This window comes from Carassius carassius, chromosome 27 (genome assembly GCF_963082965.1).
Source record: "Carassius carassius chromosome 27, fCarCar2.1, whole genome shotgun sequence".
In the NCBI taxonomy this organism is placed as follows: Eukaryota; Metazoa; Chordata; class Actinopteri; order Cypriniformes; family Cyprinidae; genus Carassius; species Carassius carassius.
Genome location: NC_081781.1, coordinates 376,750 through 394,845, shown reverse-complemented (window position 1 = coordinate 394,845; position 18,096 = coordinate 376,750). Strand labels below are relative to the sequence as shown.

The 18,096-nt window shown below is 39.8% G+C and overlaps 2 protein-coding genes across 2 annotated transcripts; both read left to right on the top strand.

Moving 5' to 3' along the window:
• The first annotated feature begins 543 nt into the window (after positions 1 to 543).
• LOC132106386 (ADP-ribosylation factor 6-like) lies at positions 544 to 2,300 on the top strand. The gene is made up of 2 exons (XM_059512015.1): positions 544 to 728; positions 855 to 2,300. Exon 2 carries the CDS (start codon positions 1,145 to 1,147, stop codon positions 1,670 to 1,672), a length of 528 nt encoding a protein of 175 aa, XP_059367998.1. The 5' UTR covers positions 544 to 728; positions 855 to 1,144; the 3' UTR covers positions 1,673 to 2,300.
• A 3,374-nt stretch (positions 2,301 to 5,674) lies between these two features.
• Positions 5,675 to 18,030, top strand: LOC132106380 (E3 ubiquitin-protein ligase pellino homolog 2). The gene is made up of 6 exons (XM_059512002.1): positions 5,675 to 5,977; positions 13,590 to 13,719; positions 13,801 to 13,902; positions 15,353 to 15,550; positions 15,699 to 15,884; positions 17,227 to 18,030. The coding sequence occupies exons 1-6, from the start codon at positions 5,904 to 5,906 to the stop codon at positions 17,812 to 17,814; spliced, it is 1,278 nt and encodes a 425-aa protein (XP_059367985.1). The 5' UTR covers positions 5,675 to 5,903; the 3' UTR covers positions 17,815 to 18,030.
• The last annotated feature ends 66 nt before the right edge of the window (positions 18,031 to 18,096 follow it).

Here is an 18,096-nt window from a genome sequence, read left to right as displayed (position 1 = left end):
ACGTCATGAGTCCCGCCCCGTTGACGTCACATGATGCCACCGAGACGCAAAAACTCCCTGGACGTGGGCGAACGTTAAAACGCTTCAGAACACCGCAAATTTCATATCTGAACGGTATTTTAAACAAAACGGCCTCTAAAAACTACCACAATTATATTTTTCCGAGTCTCAATGGCGTCCATTTCATTGAGATCAGACTTGACTTCGCCTACTATGGCGAAGGACCATACGCCCATCTTATGAATATTATTGAGCTCATTAATAAAAAGTAAACGTAGATTGAATATAGACTGCTAGTGTTAGAAGGTGAAGTGTAGAAAATAATAAATAAAAATGTTATTATTATTATCAACATCATCATTATTATGTATCTTACTTAAAGCGAATTTTTTTAATACATGAAAATATTAGCGTAGTCATACTCCTAATGAATCAAAAGTTAGGCTGTTGAATGTTAACTACTCTATTGCTGACGCAGCCGCGGTCTGTCCAATGGCAAGCACACGCGTCATGAATATTAATGAGCAGGCCTTCGTCGTAGTAGGACGCGAGCGCTCGAATGCCAAATGGCGCAGTGCGCCTGAGCAAGAAAGAGAGGAAGTGGCGGCTGAAGCAGCTCCGCACCTTTTCCGGTAACAGCGACAGCAGCACGACCGGGATCGAGAGAGCGACTGGAGAGGACCAGAAGGGAGCGAGCCGGAGCGCGCGAGAGGGGGCTGTTACATGAGGTAAACCGTTAGCGCTTGTGCACGCGGACGCGCGCTTAGTCCGACCAGCACGCGAAGCGAAACTACAAGAATAAAGTTGTGTTTGACACCCCTCTCTTTTCTCATCCGCTTTCTCTCGTGTTTCAGGGACGGAAGAGGGGAAACTCAGGATGAATGACTGACGTCTGGAGGGTTTTAGTGACCGAACGAACGATCAGAAGCGCGTCTGAAGGGAATGAGCGCGAAAACAAGACGAGAAGGAAGTCTGAGGAACCCAGTAAGGCCTGTCACGGATCTACACGAGTATCGTATTAGATCGAGTTTACCTGGTTTCTGAGGAAAGAAGGAGGAACGAGTACGCTGTACGAGTGTTGCAAAACCTACCAAAAACTTGCTTTCCTCTTCCCGCAACAAACAATATATGCACCGCAAAGAAGATGGGGAAGATGCTTTCGAAGATCTTTGGCAACAAGGAGATGAGGATATTGATGCTTGGACTTGACGCGGCGGGGAAGACCACGATCCTTTACAAGCTGAAGCTGGGACAGTCGGTCACCACCATCCCGACGGTGGGCTTCAACGTGGAGACCGTCACGTACAAGAACGTCAAGTTCAACGTGTGGGACGTGGGCGGTCAGGATAAGATCCGGCCGCTGTGGCGACACTATTACACCGGCACCCAAGGCTTGATCTTCGTGGTGGACTGTGCGGATCGCGACCGAATCGACGAGGCTCGGCAGGAGCTGCATCGCATCATAAACGACCGTGAGATGCGCGACGCCATCATCTTGATCTTCGCCAACAAGCAAGACCTCCCGGATGCCATGAAGCCGCACGAGATCCAGGAGAAGCTGGGTTTGACTCGGATCAGAGATCGCAACTGGTACGTCCAGCCCTCCTGCGCCTCGACGGGCGACGGACTCTACGAAGGGCTCACGTGGCTCACGTCCAACTACAAATCCTAACGCGCGTGGCGAAGACGCGCCCAACTAGAAGCAATTAACCAATAACTCTGGCTTCTGTCAGTAAACCTCGGTTTCGTTCTCCATCTTTGATTTCGTTGACATGTAACCCGACTTTTCTTTCGTACGCCCATTCTGTAGTCCCCCGTTTGCGTTGTAATGTCCATAAAGTGTTACTTTCAAAAGCCATGGGTTGGTTTTGACAGGAAAAATAAAAAGGGTTTTTGTGTCTGAAGATCTGGTTTGTCTGTCCAAAAATGGCAGCTTGTTTGTTTACCTTCTGTGCCATCATCACGTTTAACGAATGTATCTGGAAATAAACGCAAAAACGTTCCGTGAAGAAACTGTCCCCGAAGGAGCTTTCGATTGAACATCCACACATCGTTCTTGGCCTTTTCTGGAGGTGCTCCACTAAAGACGTTGAGAAGCCAGGAACGAAGAATGAAAACCGCATCATCTTGAGTGTTTCCGATCTAATCCAGCCGTCGGAACCCGGTTCTATCACGGTTCTGACTCTCCTCAAACTGCACAAATCACACCAAGCCTCTTTCTCGCTTACTAAATTAATGCTTTGTTCTATTATTTTGACATTTGTTATGCTGAAGAAATAATAAAATCTATATATATATATATCCAGTACTATGTGAGCGCATCTTCTTGACGTAGAGGAATGTGCTTTCTGCGGGTTTTAAAGTGTGTTCATTTAAAAAATTAAGTCATGAAAGGGTCTTAAAATTGATAAAGGCATGACGTCTTGCATGCAATCCAAAAAACAGTATTTTTGTCTTGTTTTACGGCACACACATCCTTAAATCTGGAGATGCTGAAGATAGTGAGAAACTGAACAAAGTGAAGTGAGTTTATGATTAAAACAAGAACAAATATCAGTCAGTCTGATGAGTTATATCATAAACTCGCTTCACTGTGATACACTTCTCATTAAAAAGTTTAATGCACTCTTAAAAATGTTTAAAGGGTTCCAGAAGGAACCATTCAGTCAAAGAACCATCTCTTTCTTACCTTTTAATAATCTGAAGAACCTTCATAGAAGCTTTCGTGAAGCAGAAATTTATGGAACCATTTAGACAAACAGGTTCTTCTATGACATCGTAAGGCACTTTTATTTTTAAGAGTGTGTGTCTTGATTTATGAATCTTTAGATGTATGCAGCGGAAAGCATGACAAAATATTGGTGAAAGATGTGAATTTTTAATGCATATCTAAAAAAAAATACATTCAGCTCACATTTCACAAAGAAAAACTAAGTATATTTCACTTCATGAAAATCAGCCGATTTGTACTGGACATTGTTTGCATATAGTTAATCACATTTCTCCTACTGTAGTAAAAAATAAATGCAGTGTAACAAATGTTCCCAAGATGTATAAATACTTTTTAATTATTATTAATTGAATTGTATTTATTTATTTGCTTGCACTTTTTGTGTAGAAACAATTTTTGCACAGAAATTGCAGGTAAATTTCACACATAATTAAAAAGAAATTGATAATTTTTTTTTTTAACTGTCCAGTGCATAGCAATGTTTAGAATAGGTTTATTTTCCGTATGCATCACCTCAAATGCAGTGAATCGTGAGCTGGATGTCTGGCAGATTTTGAGGATTTGTCAGGAGATTACAGGCAGACGAAGCATTGATCATGTTGTGATAAATGTGTCTCAACTGGTGTTTAAGACGTCCTCAGAACTGACGTGTGAGACCACAGACTGTTCTGTTTGTTATCTGTTGATCTCGTGTTTGTTCAGTGAGTTTGACCTGCACACACACACACACAGGTTTGCTGATTTTACTCTAAACGTCCAGCCATATCATGCATTTGTAAATAACAATTGGTTTAGAAACATTATGTGTAGAAGAATCAGCAACAGGTAAACTTAGATTTTTATTTTGCATGTGTTGTATATTATGCATGCACTATAACATTTTAGAAAAACACCATAGAGAACACCATAAGGGTTGGTTCTTTCAAGGTGAATGTTTGAGCATCTGCTTGTTTCTGAGAGTCTTCAGACGCTGTGGAATCTGTGGCTGGATGCTGGGCTCTGTTTAATGGTTTTTATGCCACAGTTTTTAATCTGGTTCAGCTGCGTCGTGTAAACACAGAAATCTTGGGTTCAAATCATTGCATCAGTGTCTCATCAATGGATGCTCTGCAGTGAATGGGTGCCGTCAGAATGAGAGTCCAAACAGCTGATAAAAACATCACAATAATCCACATCTACCATTTGTCTATCTATCTAGGGACCCTCAGTAGTGGACGAGCGGGTCGCTCTACAGCACAGGAAGTGTTTCTTCTGTTTCCGCAGCGATGAACTGCTGTTTGTTCTAAAGCAGCAAACAATCAGACAGGAAGTCGTCCTGAGCTGTACTTCCTTCCTGCTGATGGAATGCTGCAAACCTGCTATAGACTTATTATTCTGCACAAACTGAACAGGAATAAGACACTGTTTTGATGACCTTTGCTCCAAATGTTCTCCTGACTCTCCAAATGGAGTCATTTGAGCAAACACTTACCTTCCCATCATGCACTGGGACTTTAAAACACATATGACAAAAAGATGAGCATTGCTTTAATCGCCTGACTTGGTTTCTCTTGCGTCTGTGTCAAACATGTGACTGTTTTCATGTGTTTATGCCTGAAGCCATGAAGAAAGGATGTTCAGTTTCCATAAACATAATGCCTTCACACGCTCATAACCCGTCCGTCACAGCAAACACACTTCAGTACTCTCGTGATGAATATAAACCAGCTCTTCTGTTCGGACACACGTCACCTGTCAGTGTTTATTCACATGCATGAATAATGATTTAGAGGTTTTAAACACTCACAGTCATGATATTATATTTCTATTAGTGACTTTAAACACAGCTACCAGCAAAAACATCAGCAGCCAAAAGAACTCAAACATTTATTAATTCTTAATCTATTTCAGTAAGTTAAGTTCTCATGCTTTGACTAAGCATACAAAATAAAGTGATGTATATGTAATTATAAGCACAAGGTCCTCTGGGTTTTTCCCACAGCCTCAGTTCTGTAACTAATCATATTCATTTATTAATACTTAAAATGTAATTAAAACCACTTGATGTTTTATATTAATGATAAGACTGGATTAAAAGTGTTGTGGTAACTAAAAAAAATAATTCCTTGAAATTAAGTGAACATAAACTGAAAAATAATAATAATAATATATATATATATATATAAACAAAAAAAAATGTACATTCATCAAAATTAAAATATAAAAATAAAAACTGATTTAAAATATTAATAAAAAAATGTAATATACTAAAATAACACTAGTGGTAAATTCATCAAATCTAGGAAAAAACAAGTTAATTTGAGTTTAATTTTGAGATAAAAAGCATATTATTTACAGTAGCATGTGACACTTTATTCTTTACCTATTTAAATGCAATTGAAAATAAAAACCACGCAAAATACTTTTTGTGTGTTTTATACAAAGCACGTGAACCAAGTTTACATGATTAAAACACTAAAATTAAATTTTATTTTATTAAATGAAAAAAAGGTTTTAGAATATTTCTTCTTTAACTTGAATTTATATTACATTAGTAGCCTATTAGTAGCATTTTTTCTTTTTCTGTGATCCCATCCCATATACTCAAATATTTCATTACATCACTTCCATCACTTCTAAAGCTATGTTTAGCGTCTGCTCTATGATCCATATTCAATTATGTTCGACTTCAGCATCAGTTTTACACTATTTTACACTGACGTAATGCTCAAAGGCAATCCGGGACACGTGACTGAGCGCAACGCGAGGGCGGGGGGCGCGGCACACACAGATTCGTGAATAAAAACATTAACTTCACTTTAATCCTTCAAGACTTTCAAATTAAAACGGAAGTCGAAGATATGTCCCAAAATCAATATTCTACAGTCATCTTGGACGCGGAAAGAAAGTCGAATGAAAGCGGTGTTATTGTGCGTGTCCCCCGCCGCACTGATGGTACGGTCCACTCCGCCGCGAGCTCCTCTTTGATCCGCCGCCGCTCGCTCAGTTCTAGAGCAGATGAACGGATTCGGTCCGGATTTTCACGAGTCACGGAAGAGCCATGCGCTCGCGGCACACGCTGTGCGGAGATTGACGCGCCTTTTCCGTCTAAACCAGCGCTCGGTGTGTGTTTGAGAGGCTTGCGCGGATTCCAGGCTCGATCCGCGGACCGGAGTAACGGAGCGCCGATCCCATGTTGCAACCGAACCGACACGACCACGACCGCTCCAAAGATCCAGTGAAATACGGAGAACTGGTGATTCTCGGGTGAGTGGTTCGCGTTTACTACGGATTCACGACCACCGAGTCCTGAATGAACGAATTAATCGGCATCTGATCTGACCTAGAATGCCGATTATCGGCTTAAAGCATATTTTCATCATTAAATACTAGGCTATAAATGATTTGTTTATTGTTATTAACATCACCAGCATCTCCATTAGTCATCGTGGTGGTGGTGGTGGTGGTTAACCAGTGCATTAGTGTCCAGGAAGGAGGCCAGTGGGAGTGAACCAGTCAATAAAGTTATTAACTAGTACAAGTAATCCACCGATATTTCAATTAAAATATAGCTAATGATAGAAAACAAGACGTTTAATGCATTGAATGCTGTTTTTATGCACTATTTATAAAAAATGCACTTAAAAAACATTTAATTAACAATATTAAGCGATAATGAAAACCAAACATAAATTTAAAAATAAAAAGCGCATGCACAGAACATCTAAGCTTTATTATGGCACATTTACATTATTACTATTATAATGTTAAATAAGGTTATTAACTAGCACTTGTAGTCAACCGATATATATAAATGAAAATATATTTAATGATAGAAAACAAGACGTGTAGGATATTGAAAGCTTTTTTATGCTGTATTTATTAAAAAGGCTTAACGATATTTAACGATAATGAATACCAAACATATCCAAAAATTGTAAATGCATAAAATCTTATCTTTAGCATGGCATATTTACATAACATTTACATTATTACTATTATTATGTCAAATATTATGGCCAGTATTTATATTAAAACATTTTAATGATAGAAAATGAGGCTGAACGCTTATTTTACACAATGATTGTTAAATTGCATTTAAATATCCTTACATTGTTGAATTGTTTTATTTTAAAAAAAAAATTATAAAAAAAGAACAAAAATAAACTCGATTCAGTGTATTTATACGTGCAGTTTCTATGTAATTATTTGTTAAATTTACAAGCAATTTCTGATTAAAAATTTCACATTCATTTAATTAAAACAAATACAGTAAAGATGAAGTAGCTTACATTTTACAAGAAAACACCATTTCACGTTTATCTACTTTCGTATTTTATTCAGTGTTGCATGCGGTTTCTTTGTTATTCTTTGTAAAAATTAACCGGCAGTTTCTGATGTTTTTTGGAAAATGTTTAATTAATAAAGTTAATTAAGAAAATATAAAATGAAATCGAATGCATTTGAAAATGCTTGTATCACTGAATGCTTTCAATGAACCTGACAAAAATATAATAACAATAATAATAAAAAGAAAATATAAAATTACACTATATAAAAAAAAAGATTTTTGATGTTGTAAATAAAACAAGTACATTCTACTTTTCTTTCTACTTTTTCTACTTCAATGTGACAAATCATCAAATTTGATAACAATATCATAGCAAACATCATGTCTCTTTCAATGTAGATTCTGGAAGATACGCAGATAAGCTCAGAATGGTTGCACTAATGGATTTAGGAGATGCTTTTATCCGAAGCACAATAGGAATTCATCCAAAATATTCATAGTTCAGTCTCACAAATAAAGGATCTTGATTTATTTGTTGCACGGCTCATTTTGGAACTTTTCACTGAAAGCAGGAACCAAAAATGGCATTGCTGTGAAAATCCCTTTTAAGAGTGAAGAACAATGTCAGCGTTGTTAGAAAGCTGGATCAGGAAATGTTGTATTTGGGTTGATGAATCAGCCAATCAGGCGCCGTTATCGGTTGAGCGATGGCCATATATCCCACATTCACCACTCCTTCTGATATAATGTGAGTGTGTTATTAAGCGGAGCGCAGGAAATGAGAGCGTGAAATGTTTCCACCCACATGTGTCTGTGTCATATCAGGAAGTGCTTCTGCAGCGGCAGGAACTGCACACGCTCAAATCATGTGCCATCAACATGCTACTAAACATGTAATTACAACAAGATCTGCATTCCCCTGCTTTAAAACCAGAGCTGAGCGAGGAACTCTTCATATGGCTGCGTGCATGATGGATTTAGTTGTTCTTATGCTCTGCTTTTCTATTAATATGAATGAATAATGCCACTTGAGAGCAGTTTGAAGTGAAACACAGTCTATAAAATATCATTAGTTGTTTTTGCCACAGCATGCATCTGTATTATTCTTCAAAATAAAGCTTCTTCATTGGCATCGATGGTTCAGTGAAGAACCTTTAGCATCATTATAGTGGAAAAAGATTATTAAAATGTTAAAAAAATGTTGAAAAAAAGTGGTTCTTGCACTCTTTGGTTTCAAAAATAACCTTTAGAGATCGGTTATTAAAAAAAACCCTATATATAAATATTTAAATAATCGAGAACTTTTTTTCTCACTATAAAGGGATTTTGTGGATGTTAAAGGTTCATAATAGAACCATTAATGCCGATAAAGAAGCATTATTAATAAAAGTGTAAGCACTGAAAGGTTCTTTGGTTATTAATTGTAAAAATATTCCCAATTTTTAATGCAGATTTTGTGATATTGCACACTCAGTGCTGGAGTCAAATATTTATTTATTTTTTCAAACCGATTATGAGCTCTAAAGATTTTCAGAATGTTTACAACTGTTTTCTTTAAACCGTCTACAAATGTTAAATCTTTAAATAAAACATGAAGTTCACCACTGCATCCGTCTGAAAAAAAAGTGACCGATTCATAGTCGATTTATAATTATTTTCAAAGCTTTCAATGCACTCTCATGATAAAAGAACGTCATTATAGTTTATTTAATTCTAACAAAATAAGTTCTTGTTAAAAACTAACCCAAATAGAAAAAAATATAGTTTAGGATCACTGCACAGGAGAGACTTGGTGTTGTTTAAAACAAAAGGAAATATATCGGTATCGGCAAAAGTAAGTTGAAAAATATCGGTATATTGGATATCGGCACAATCAAATATCATGCATCCCTTATTTGCATCGTGGCTCAACATGAACACATGCATTGGTGCATCTCAACAGAAACACCCTGTCAGCTCAGAAGGCCACTATATCGAGGAAGAAGAGGTGTTTTAATATTTCATTGTGAGTGTGTGTGTGAGCAGTGCTGAAGTGGCACTCTGACCGCTGTGGATGCAGTCGCTCCTCTGGATGCTCTGGCTGGTTTAACAGCAGAAATGATGTGATATAAAATGCACTAAAGCTCTGGGTTTCTGTAAACAAGCGTCAGTGCAAGCGCAGCTGTGAGCGCTTGTGAACAAAAGCGTCTTTCTCCGGCGCGCCGTCTCCTGGACTTATTATGGACGTCACATGCATGCGATTTCCTCTCGATATCCTCAGATCTCTGGAGTTTCCAGCGCTTCTAGTTTTAATCTGGCACCTCGGCGTCTGAGGGTTCGTTCTGCACTTGTCTCACAATCTGGAGTGAATGTCTGCTGATTTATTATAGAGTGAATCTGTTCATGACGACTCTTTATTCAATCATAATTGAGCAATCTGTCATTCACTTGTCCTCTATAGATCATGAAAAGAGATGCTGCTGTTCTCTGTGCCATCAATGTGGCAAAACAGCAAAAAAAACACCATAAAACATCATAATAGAAGTTTAAATGACTGGGATTTAGTAAAAAACACAAAAGGCAATAATACCCTAAAAATATAAAAAATATAAAATGTAAAATATGCATACAGATATACATAAAATACAGCAATGAATATTGAAAATATAAATGAAAAACTATATATAAATACGTAAAATATAAATTATGCATGCTCATAAAATACAATAAAATATTTTTAGTTTGCACCATGAAGAATGAAAATAAAAATATAAATGAAAAAATATATATAAATACGTAAAATATAAAATATGCATGCTGATGTTGTCACAGTGTCTGGGTTGTGTTCCCTGGGTTTCCACTAGGTGTCCTCCTTTCCCACGGTGTCTTTCTCCTTATGACTTCCTTTTCCCTTATTTGGTCACCTTCCTCCTGTTTAGAAATTGATTGTTCCCCACCTGTCTCCTGTTCCCTCATTATCCTTCTGTGTATTTATACCCGGTCTGTTTGAGTCTGTGTTACGGAGTCCTTGTTTAATGTTTGAAGTTATTCACGTCCGTCGCTTCTCGCCTTGCCTCGCCTTGCCTCGCCTTGCCTCGCCTTGCCTCGCCTTGCCTCGCCTTGCCTCGCCTTGCCTTGCCTTGCCTTGCCTTGCCTTGTATTCGTGTCTTGTTTATGTTCTGTTGGGATATTCTGGTTTTGACCCTGCCTAGACTGTTTACCCCTTTAGATTACCCCTTAAATAAATATCATACCTGCAATTGGTTCTCTCTCACCGAACGTGACAGAAGGACTCCGTCATGCAAGGAACCAGCGGTATGTCTTTTTCCCGCTCCCCAGCCAGGATGGCGGAGCGGAGGGCGAAGTATCTGAAGTTGATCGCCCTCCGCCAAGAGGGCAATGAGGTGGGTGCCCTGGCACAGGTGTTCTGGTCCCTGGCCAAGGGCATGGGATACAATGACGCAGCCCTTAAAGATTATTTTAACAGCGGGCTGGATGATCCAGTTTCTCAGGAGGAGATGGCGCATTTAGAAACTTTGAAGTTCTGGGAATTCGTGCGCTACCTGCAGCATCGGCTTCGGTGGGATGCCCCAGCCACTTCTGTCTCTTCCGGCAGGGTGGTCGTCAGCCCAGCACCACCGCCCAGGATGGCAACCAGCCAAGCGCCACAACTCAAGATGGCCGCCAGTCCAGCACCACTGCCCAAATTGGCTACCAGCCAAGCGCCACAGCCCAAGATGGCCGCCAGCCCAGCGCCAATGCCCAAATTGGCCACCGGTTCAGCGCCACAGCCCAAGATGGCCGTCAGCCTAGCGCCACAGCACAAGATGGCCGTCTGTCCAGCGCCACAGCACAAGATGGCTGTCAGCCTAGCGCCACAGCACAAGATGGCCACTAACCCAGCGCCAATGCCCAAATTGGCCACCGGTCCAGCGCCACAGTACAAGATGGCCGCCAGCCTAGCGCCACAACCCCAGATGGCCGCCAGCCCAGCACCACAGTACAAGATGGCCGCAAGCCCAGCGCCACAACCCCAGATGGCCGCCAGCCCAGCACCACAGTACAAGATGGCCGCCTGTCCAGAGTCATGGCCCAAGATGGCTGCTTGCCCAACGCCGCTGCAAAGGATGAGAGTCTCAGCTGACCCTCCGGAGTCAAGTCAGGTGCCAGTTGACCCTCCAGAGTCGAGTCAGGTGCCAGTTGACCCTCCAGAGTCGAGTCAGGTGCCAGTTGACCCTCCAGAGTCGAGTCAGGTGCCAGTTGACCCTCCAGAGTCACCTCTGATCTTCATGAACAGAGTCAAGTCACCTCTGATCTTCATGAACCAAGGCAAGTCACCTCTGATCTTCAGGAACAAAGGCAAGTCCCCAATGATCTTCATGAGCAGTTTCAGGCCAGCACCAATCTTCTGGAGTCCAGTAAGTACACCAGGGGACTACCTGATTTTCGCCGTCCCGTTGGTCCAGCCGCACGAAGGTCTGCTCCGCCTTGGGGGGCTCTGGTCCTGACCACATGGCTGTGGTGGTCTTCTGCTCCGCCCTGGGGGCCTTCCGCCCTGACCACACGGCTGTGGTGGTCTTCTGCTCTGCCCTGGAGGACTCTGGCTTCGTCCACAAGGACGTGGTGGTCTTCTGCTCCGCCCTGGGGGGCTTCCGTCCTGACCACAGGGTTGTGGTGGTCTTCTGCTCCGCCCTGGGGGGCTTCCGTCCTGACCACACGGTGGTGGTGGTCTTCTGCTCCGCCCTGGGGGGCTTCCACCTTGACCACACGGCTGTGGTGGTCTTCTGCTCCGCCCTGGGGGGTGCCACTTGATGTCCTTATGGATTTCTGTTTTGTGTTTCTTGGTTTCTGTTATGTTTCTGTCTGTTCCCCTCAGTGAGTCTGGCCCTCCGTCCCTCCCCCTGAGCCTCCACCTGTCCGCCTCCCTCCTGGTCTGTGTCGTGTCTTGTCGTGGAGCGTCTGGGAGCCGCTCCGTAGAGGGGGGGGGTCCTGTCACAGTGTCTGGGTTGTGTTCCCTGGGTTTCCACTAGGTGTCCTCCTTTCTCACGGTGTCTTTCTCCTTATCACTTCCTTTTCCCTTATTTGGTCACCTTCCTCCTGTTTAGTAATTGATTGTTCCCCACCTGTCTCCTGTTCCCTCATTATCCTTCTGTGTATTTATACCCGGTCTGTCTGAGTCTGTGTTACGGAGTCCTTGTTTAATGTTTGAAGTTATTCACGTCCGTCGCTTCTCGCCTTGCCTTGCCTTACCTTGTCTTCGTGTCTTGTTTATGTTCTGTTGGGATATTCTGGTTTTGACCCTGCCTGGACTGTTTACCCCTTTGGATTACCCCTTAAATAAATATCATACCTGCAATTGGTTCTCTCTCTCCGTGTTTCCTGTATCACCGAACGTGACAGATGTACATAAAATACAGCAAAATAATTTTTGTTTGGTTGCACCATGAATGGGAAAAATAAAAAAATTAATTGAAAAATATACATAAATACGTAAAATATAAATTATTCTTTCTCATGTACATAAATACAGCAAAATAAGTTTTTGTTTGGTTGCACCATGAATAATGAAAATAAAAATACAAATGGAAAAATATATATGTAAATATGCTAAATATTAAAATATAGCAAAATTATTATTGGTGGCACCATAAAATTATCTTTAAATATAAAGAAAATATGTAAATATATGTAAAATGTAAAATATACATGCACATGTACATAAAATACAGCAAATTCAATCTTGTTTTCTTGCACTTGTTTTCATGAATAACTAAGAAACTAATGAAAACTAAGAGATATTTGATAGACATTTTGTGATATAAAGTTTGGGGACTTACTGCAAATTCACTGTATAAATCTAGAACAGTGCAATTTTAATATGATTTATATACTATTGTAGGTTTTAACTTTGAATTCAATTATTACCTTTACATTTTAATTTAATATTTTTATTAGTGCTGTCAAACGATTAATCGCATCCACAAATAAAAGTTTTTGTTCACATAATATAAATATGTCTATTATGTATCTATAAATAGACACACATGCATGTATATATTTATATTCATATAATAAAAAATGATATCATATAAAAATACATTTTATATATAAATGTAAAAATATTTTTCTTAAATATATACATGCATGTGTTTGTCAAAAAAATAAAATTTTCATAAAAGCGTAGCATTTCAGCTTTATTTCAGGTAACAAATATGTTATTTTTGTAGAATTTTTTAGTTTTTGTTGATAAACTCAAAACTGTGCAAACCATCTCATTCGATCAGAATCAGAATTATTATTATTTTTTAAATAATATTAGTCTATCTTTATTTCAAATGCGAATAACACAGATTCAGATCGATTCATTCATTTGATAAATTAATCAATTGTGTGATATTTTCATTTGTGAAGCAGTTAATTTACTGATCATTAAATTAGGGCTGCACAATTAATCAAATTTCTAATCACAATTACAATAACGGATGTTCTGTTGAACCATTTTTTTAAAGGTATAAAATATCTATATTGTGATATATGTTTACTCATTCTATGCTATAACGCTGTAAAGCATGGTTCTCCAGTGTTTAGCGTCTGTGCTGCTGTTTTCAGGTATAATGGCTCTCTTCCCGGAGGAGACCGCGGTCGCAAGAGGAGCCGCTTCGCTCTTTACAGAAGAGCCAAAGCCAACGGCGTCAAGCCCAGCGCCGTCCACATCCTCAGCAACCCACACGACAGCAAGGTGCATGCTTCCTTCACGCTTTAGTGCATTCCACGCGGTGCATTGTGGGATAGTGACGCTGCGTCTGACCTCTCGTTGCAGGCGGTGAACAGCAGGGGGCAGCACAGCATCTCCTTCACCCTCTCCAGGAACCAGACCGTGGTGGTGGAGTACTGCCATGATAACGACACCGACATGTTCCAGGTCCCATACACCGATCGAATTTCTCAGTTTCAGAATCCAGATAAAAGTTTCATATTAAGTAATCACTTCGGTTGGAGTTCCCCAGGGATGTGTTCTATCGCCCCTATTGTTTATATCATATCCAAATTCTTGTGTGAGTTAACAATCATATTGTAAAGTATGCAGATGATACTGCTTTCGTGAGCCTTGGAGGAAGAACATGGGCCCGGTTTAGATTTATTTTTAAATTGGTTTAAATTCTAATCTTAAATTGACACAATGTGAGTTTGTATTTATTTTTTAACGTGCGAAAATTTCGGACGAAAATTTTGAACCCAGTGTGCAATGACCTTAACAACTCCTACAGATTAAAACATTGTTTTTGAAAAAAAAATTGTTTTAGTAAATGATAATATTTCCCATGAAAATAAAAATGTTGTAAATTAGTTTGAGATTCAGGGCGAGATTTGAGATTGAAAACGTCTTTGTTAATTGAAATAAAGCTGAAATAAAATAAAATACAAAATATTATATGGAAAAAATTAAAAGAATAAAAATAAATTGTTGCCTTTAAGTTTAAGCACTAAAATTACTAGTAAAACTAAAACCAAAATAAAAACAAAGTTAACCATATCTATAACTAATAAAAATGTCAAAAGCACATAAAACAATTAGTAATAAAATCGAAATAACCAAAAATAAATGCTAATTCAGAATATTAACAAAAACTATAAAAGTATATAAATCATATATGTATATAAATAACAATTTATAATAATACAGATAAAATTGCATTTAACAAATATTTTTCTAAACATTTAATTGTGAGTATTTCAAACAGTATTTTAAATATTTGTAAGGTTTATTATTTTATTAAATTTTTTCAATTATTTATTATCATTATTATTAATGTGCATGTCTTTCTAGAAGCTCAAACGGTAGAGCATGCCGCAACATAATGGATTGATTCCCAGGAAAATTCACATTCATGAGTACATTTATTTCAGTCAATGCATTTATGTTTATGTATATGCTTTATTTTGTAACACGAAATGTTTTTTCCAAGACATTGTTAGATGCCAGTGTTTCCTGTCATAAAGATGAAAGACTTGCTTTCAACAACAGTACCATAGCTATTAAACTATTTCTTGTTATGATTAAAGCAGTATTTAACCTCAGAACGATCTCAAAGTAAGAAGAGCTGCTAAAGTCAGATTTTATGATGGCTGTGCTTCAAAATTAAATGATTATAATCTTAATTCAAGTGATGCAGGATTTTGACAGTAATCAGTGTGACTCTGCCTGCTTTACATGTTTAAAAATGATTAATAGTTGAAACCAATTGAAATTTAGAGAAGTAATCAAATGTTTAAATAAAGGGATTGAAACAGTTGCACTACTTGTTTGTTGACTCATGGGTCAAACTGAGCAGTCGCCAGAATAAAGATGAGATGTGACTGATCCTCTGCAGATCGGCCGCTCCACCGAGAGCCCTATAGACTTCGTGGTGACGGACACACCGGGAGCGTCCCAGGAGAGCGAGGACTCGTCCTCGGCGCCCAGCACTATCTCACGCTTCGCCTGCAGGATCGTCTGCGACCGGAAGCCGCCCTACACGGCCCGCATCTACGCCGCCGGCTTCGACTCCTCCAAGAACATCTTCCTCGGGGTCAGCATCACTGCAGTTTAATCTTGCTTTCATTTGTTAAACGTGTTGCATTTTGACACTCAATTCTAAGCAGGCGCAGAGCAGCCTCAACTATTGCATTGGGGAAATCAGTTCATGCACTTTCCTAAACGATGCATCCGTCACGCAGGAGAAAGCAACGAAGTGGAAGAATCCTGACGGTCACATGGACGGACTGACGACTAACGGCGTTCTGGTGATGCATCCTGTGGGTTTCCCAGAAGAGCCCAAGCAGGGTCTGTGGAGAGAGATCTCTGTGTGTGGAGACGTGTACGCTCTCAGAGAGACCCGATCCGGACCCGTCCGCGGCCAGCTGGTAAACACCAGAACTAAACCACAAACACACAGATTCAGGGCTCACACTGCAAACCACTCTCATCTCACTGAGTGCTTCCGTGTGGTTTCCTAGTATAACATTCTAAACATTCAAATCAAGATGCATTAAATGATTTAAGATATTACGTCTTGTTTTCGTGCCCCAGTGGCAGATAAATTATAGTTTTATTAATATTTGTTCTACAGAAACTTTACTTGTGCTCTAAATTGATCTTCATTCAAGAATTGTTTTTTTCTTCACTCTAGAAAACAAGGCAAAGATAAGTAAGAGAATCCATTTTTTGCAGTGCATAACATTTTCATCAACTTACAGGTTATAAAGATCGCTGAAAATTCAGCTTTGCATCACAGAAATAAATTACATTTTAAATTATAGTAAGATAGAAAAGTGTTATTTTAAATTGAAATAATATTTAACAATAATTTTTTCTGTATTTTTGATCAAATGAATGCAGAAGAAACTTCTATAAAAACAATAAAAATCCTGCTCATCCCAAATTCTTGAGAGGCAGTGTATAATGGATACAGGACATTGTCTACAACTATACGGCAAATAATACTCTTCTCCGCTCTACAAACACACAGCAAACATAAGCTTTTACAGACCGAGTGTGTGTTGAGTAAAGAGTGTTTCGAAGCACACGTTATAATGCAGTTAAATGATGTGTTGACCTAATAACTCCACACACACAAACGCTTCCGCTCTCCTAATGTGCAGTGAGAGCTTTCTGAATGATGCCAGATCTGTGAAAGCCTCATTCAGATCTGATTTATTCAGATGATTAGTTCCTGTTTAAACCCAACGTTTGAGCTGAAGATCTGCAGTGAACTGAGGAAGACGCTCTGTTGTCAGACTGCATGATTATTATGGGAGAAAATGTAACTACCATTCTTCTGATAAACATGAATTAATATTATCATTTAAAAGTTTACAGAGTTCATTTAAAAGTTATTTCATTAATAGAACAATAAAAAACTTAAAGCAATATTGATGTAAATAATCAGAACAAATATAATTATATAAAATATGAAAAAAATATATATATATATATATGTATATATTAATTTAGCAATTTAGTTATTATTATTTTATTATTTTATTTAATTATTTTATGTATTATTTTTATTGTATTTTTGTTTTTAATAATGTTCTATTTATTTATTTACTATTGTATTATTATTATTTTTTTTGTATTCGACAATTTACTTATTTAGTTACTTTTATTTTAGTGTTTTGTATGTGATCATTTATTTATTTGTGTGTATAATTTTCACTGTGTAAAAGTGACCAGCAGGTGTGTGCTGATGCTGTGTGTTGGCAGGCTCAGGGTGAGAGCAGTGCTCTTCAGGACGGGTCTCTGGTGGATCTGTGCGGGGCGACGCTGCTCTGGCGGACGGCTGACGGTCTGCTGAAGGCCCCGACCCTGCGGCACCTGGACGCCCTGCGTCTGGAGCTGAACGCGGCGCGGCCGCAGTGTCCCGTGGGTCTGAGCACACTGGCCTTCCCCAGTCTCCCTCGGAGCCACAGTCTGGAGGAGCGCCAGCCCTGGGCATATCTCTCCTGCGGACACGTGCACGGCCGACACGACTGGGGCCAGCGACCCGAGGGCCACCGCGAGCGCAGTGAGGGCCCCGGGGGCCGCCGTGAGTGTCCGCTCTGCCGGAGCCTGGGGCCGTACGTGCCGCTGTGGCTGGGGGCAGAGCCGGGCTTCTACACGGACGCCGGGGCCCCGACTCATGCCTTCGTTCCCTGCGGTCACGTGTGCTCCGAGAACACGGCTCGATACTGGGCCGTCACGCCGCTGCCTCACGGGACACACGCCTTCAGACCCACCTGCCCCTTCTGTTCGGCCCCGCTGGCCGCCGGCCCCGGGGTCACACGCCTCATCTTCCAGGGCCCCATCGATTGATGAGGGGGCCGAACGAGGGCCGAAAGGAGTCTCACGAGGGGCTGTGTTAGAAACATGCTGCTTTCGAGTCAAATCAGTGTTGTTTATATAATGTACTGAATAAATTCCACCATGCGCATCAAAAAAGGTTATAAATAATATGCTCCTTTGAGGTCACATCATTTACCGTATTTTTTGGACTATAAGTCGCACCTAAGTATAAGTCACATTTATTTAGAACCAAGAACCAAGAGAAAACATGAGCGTCTCCAGCCACTAGAGGGCGCTCTGTGTGTTCAGTGT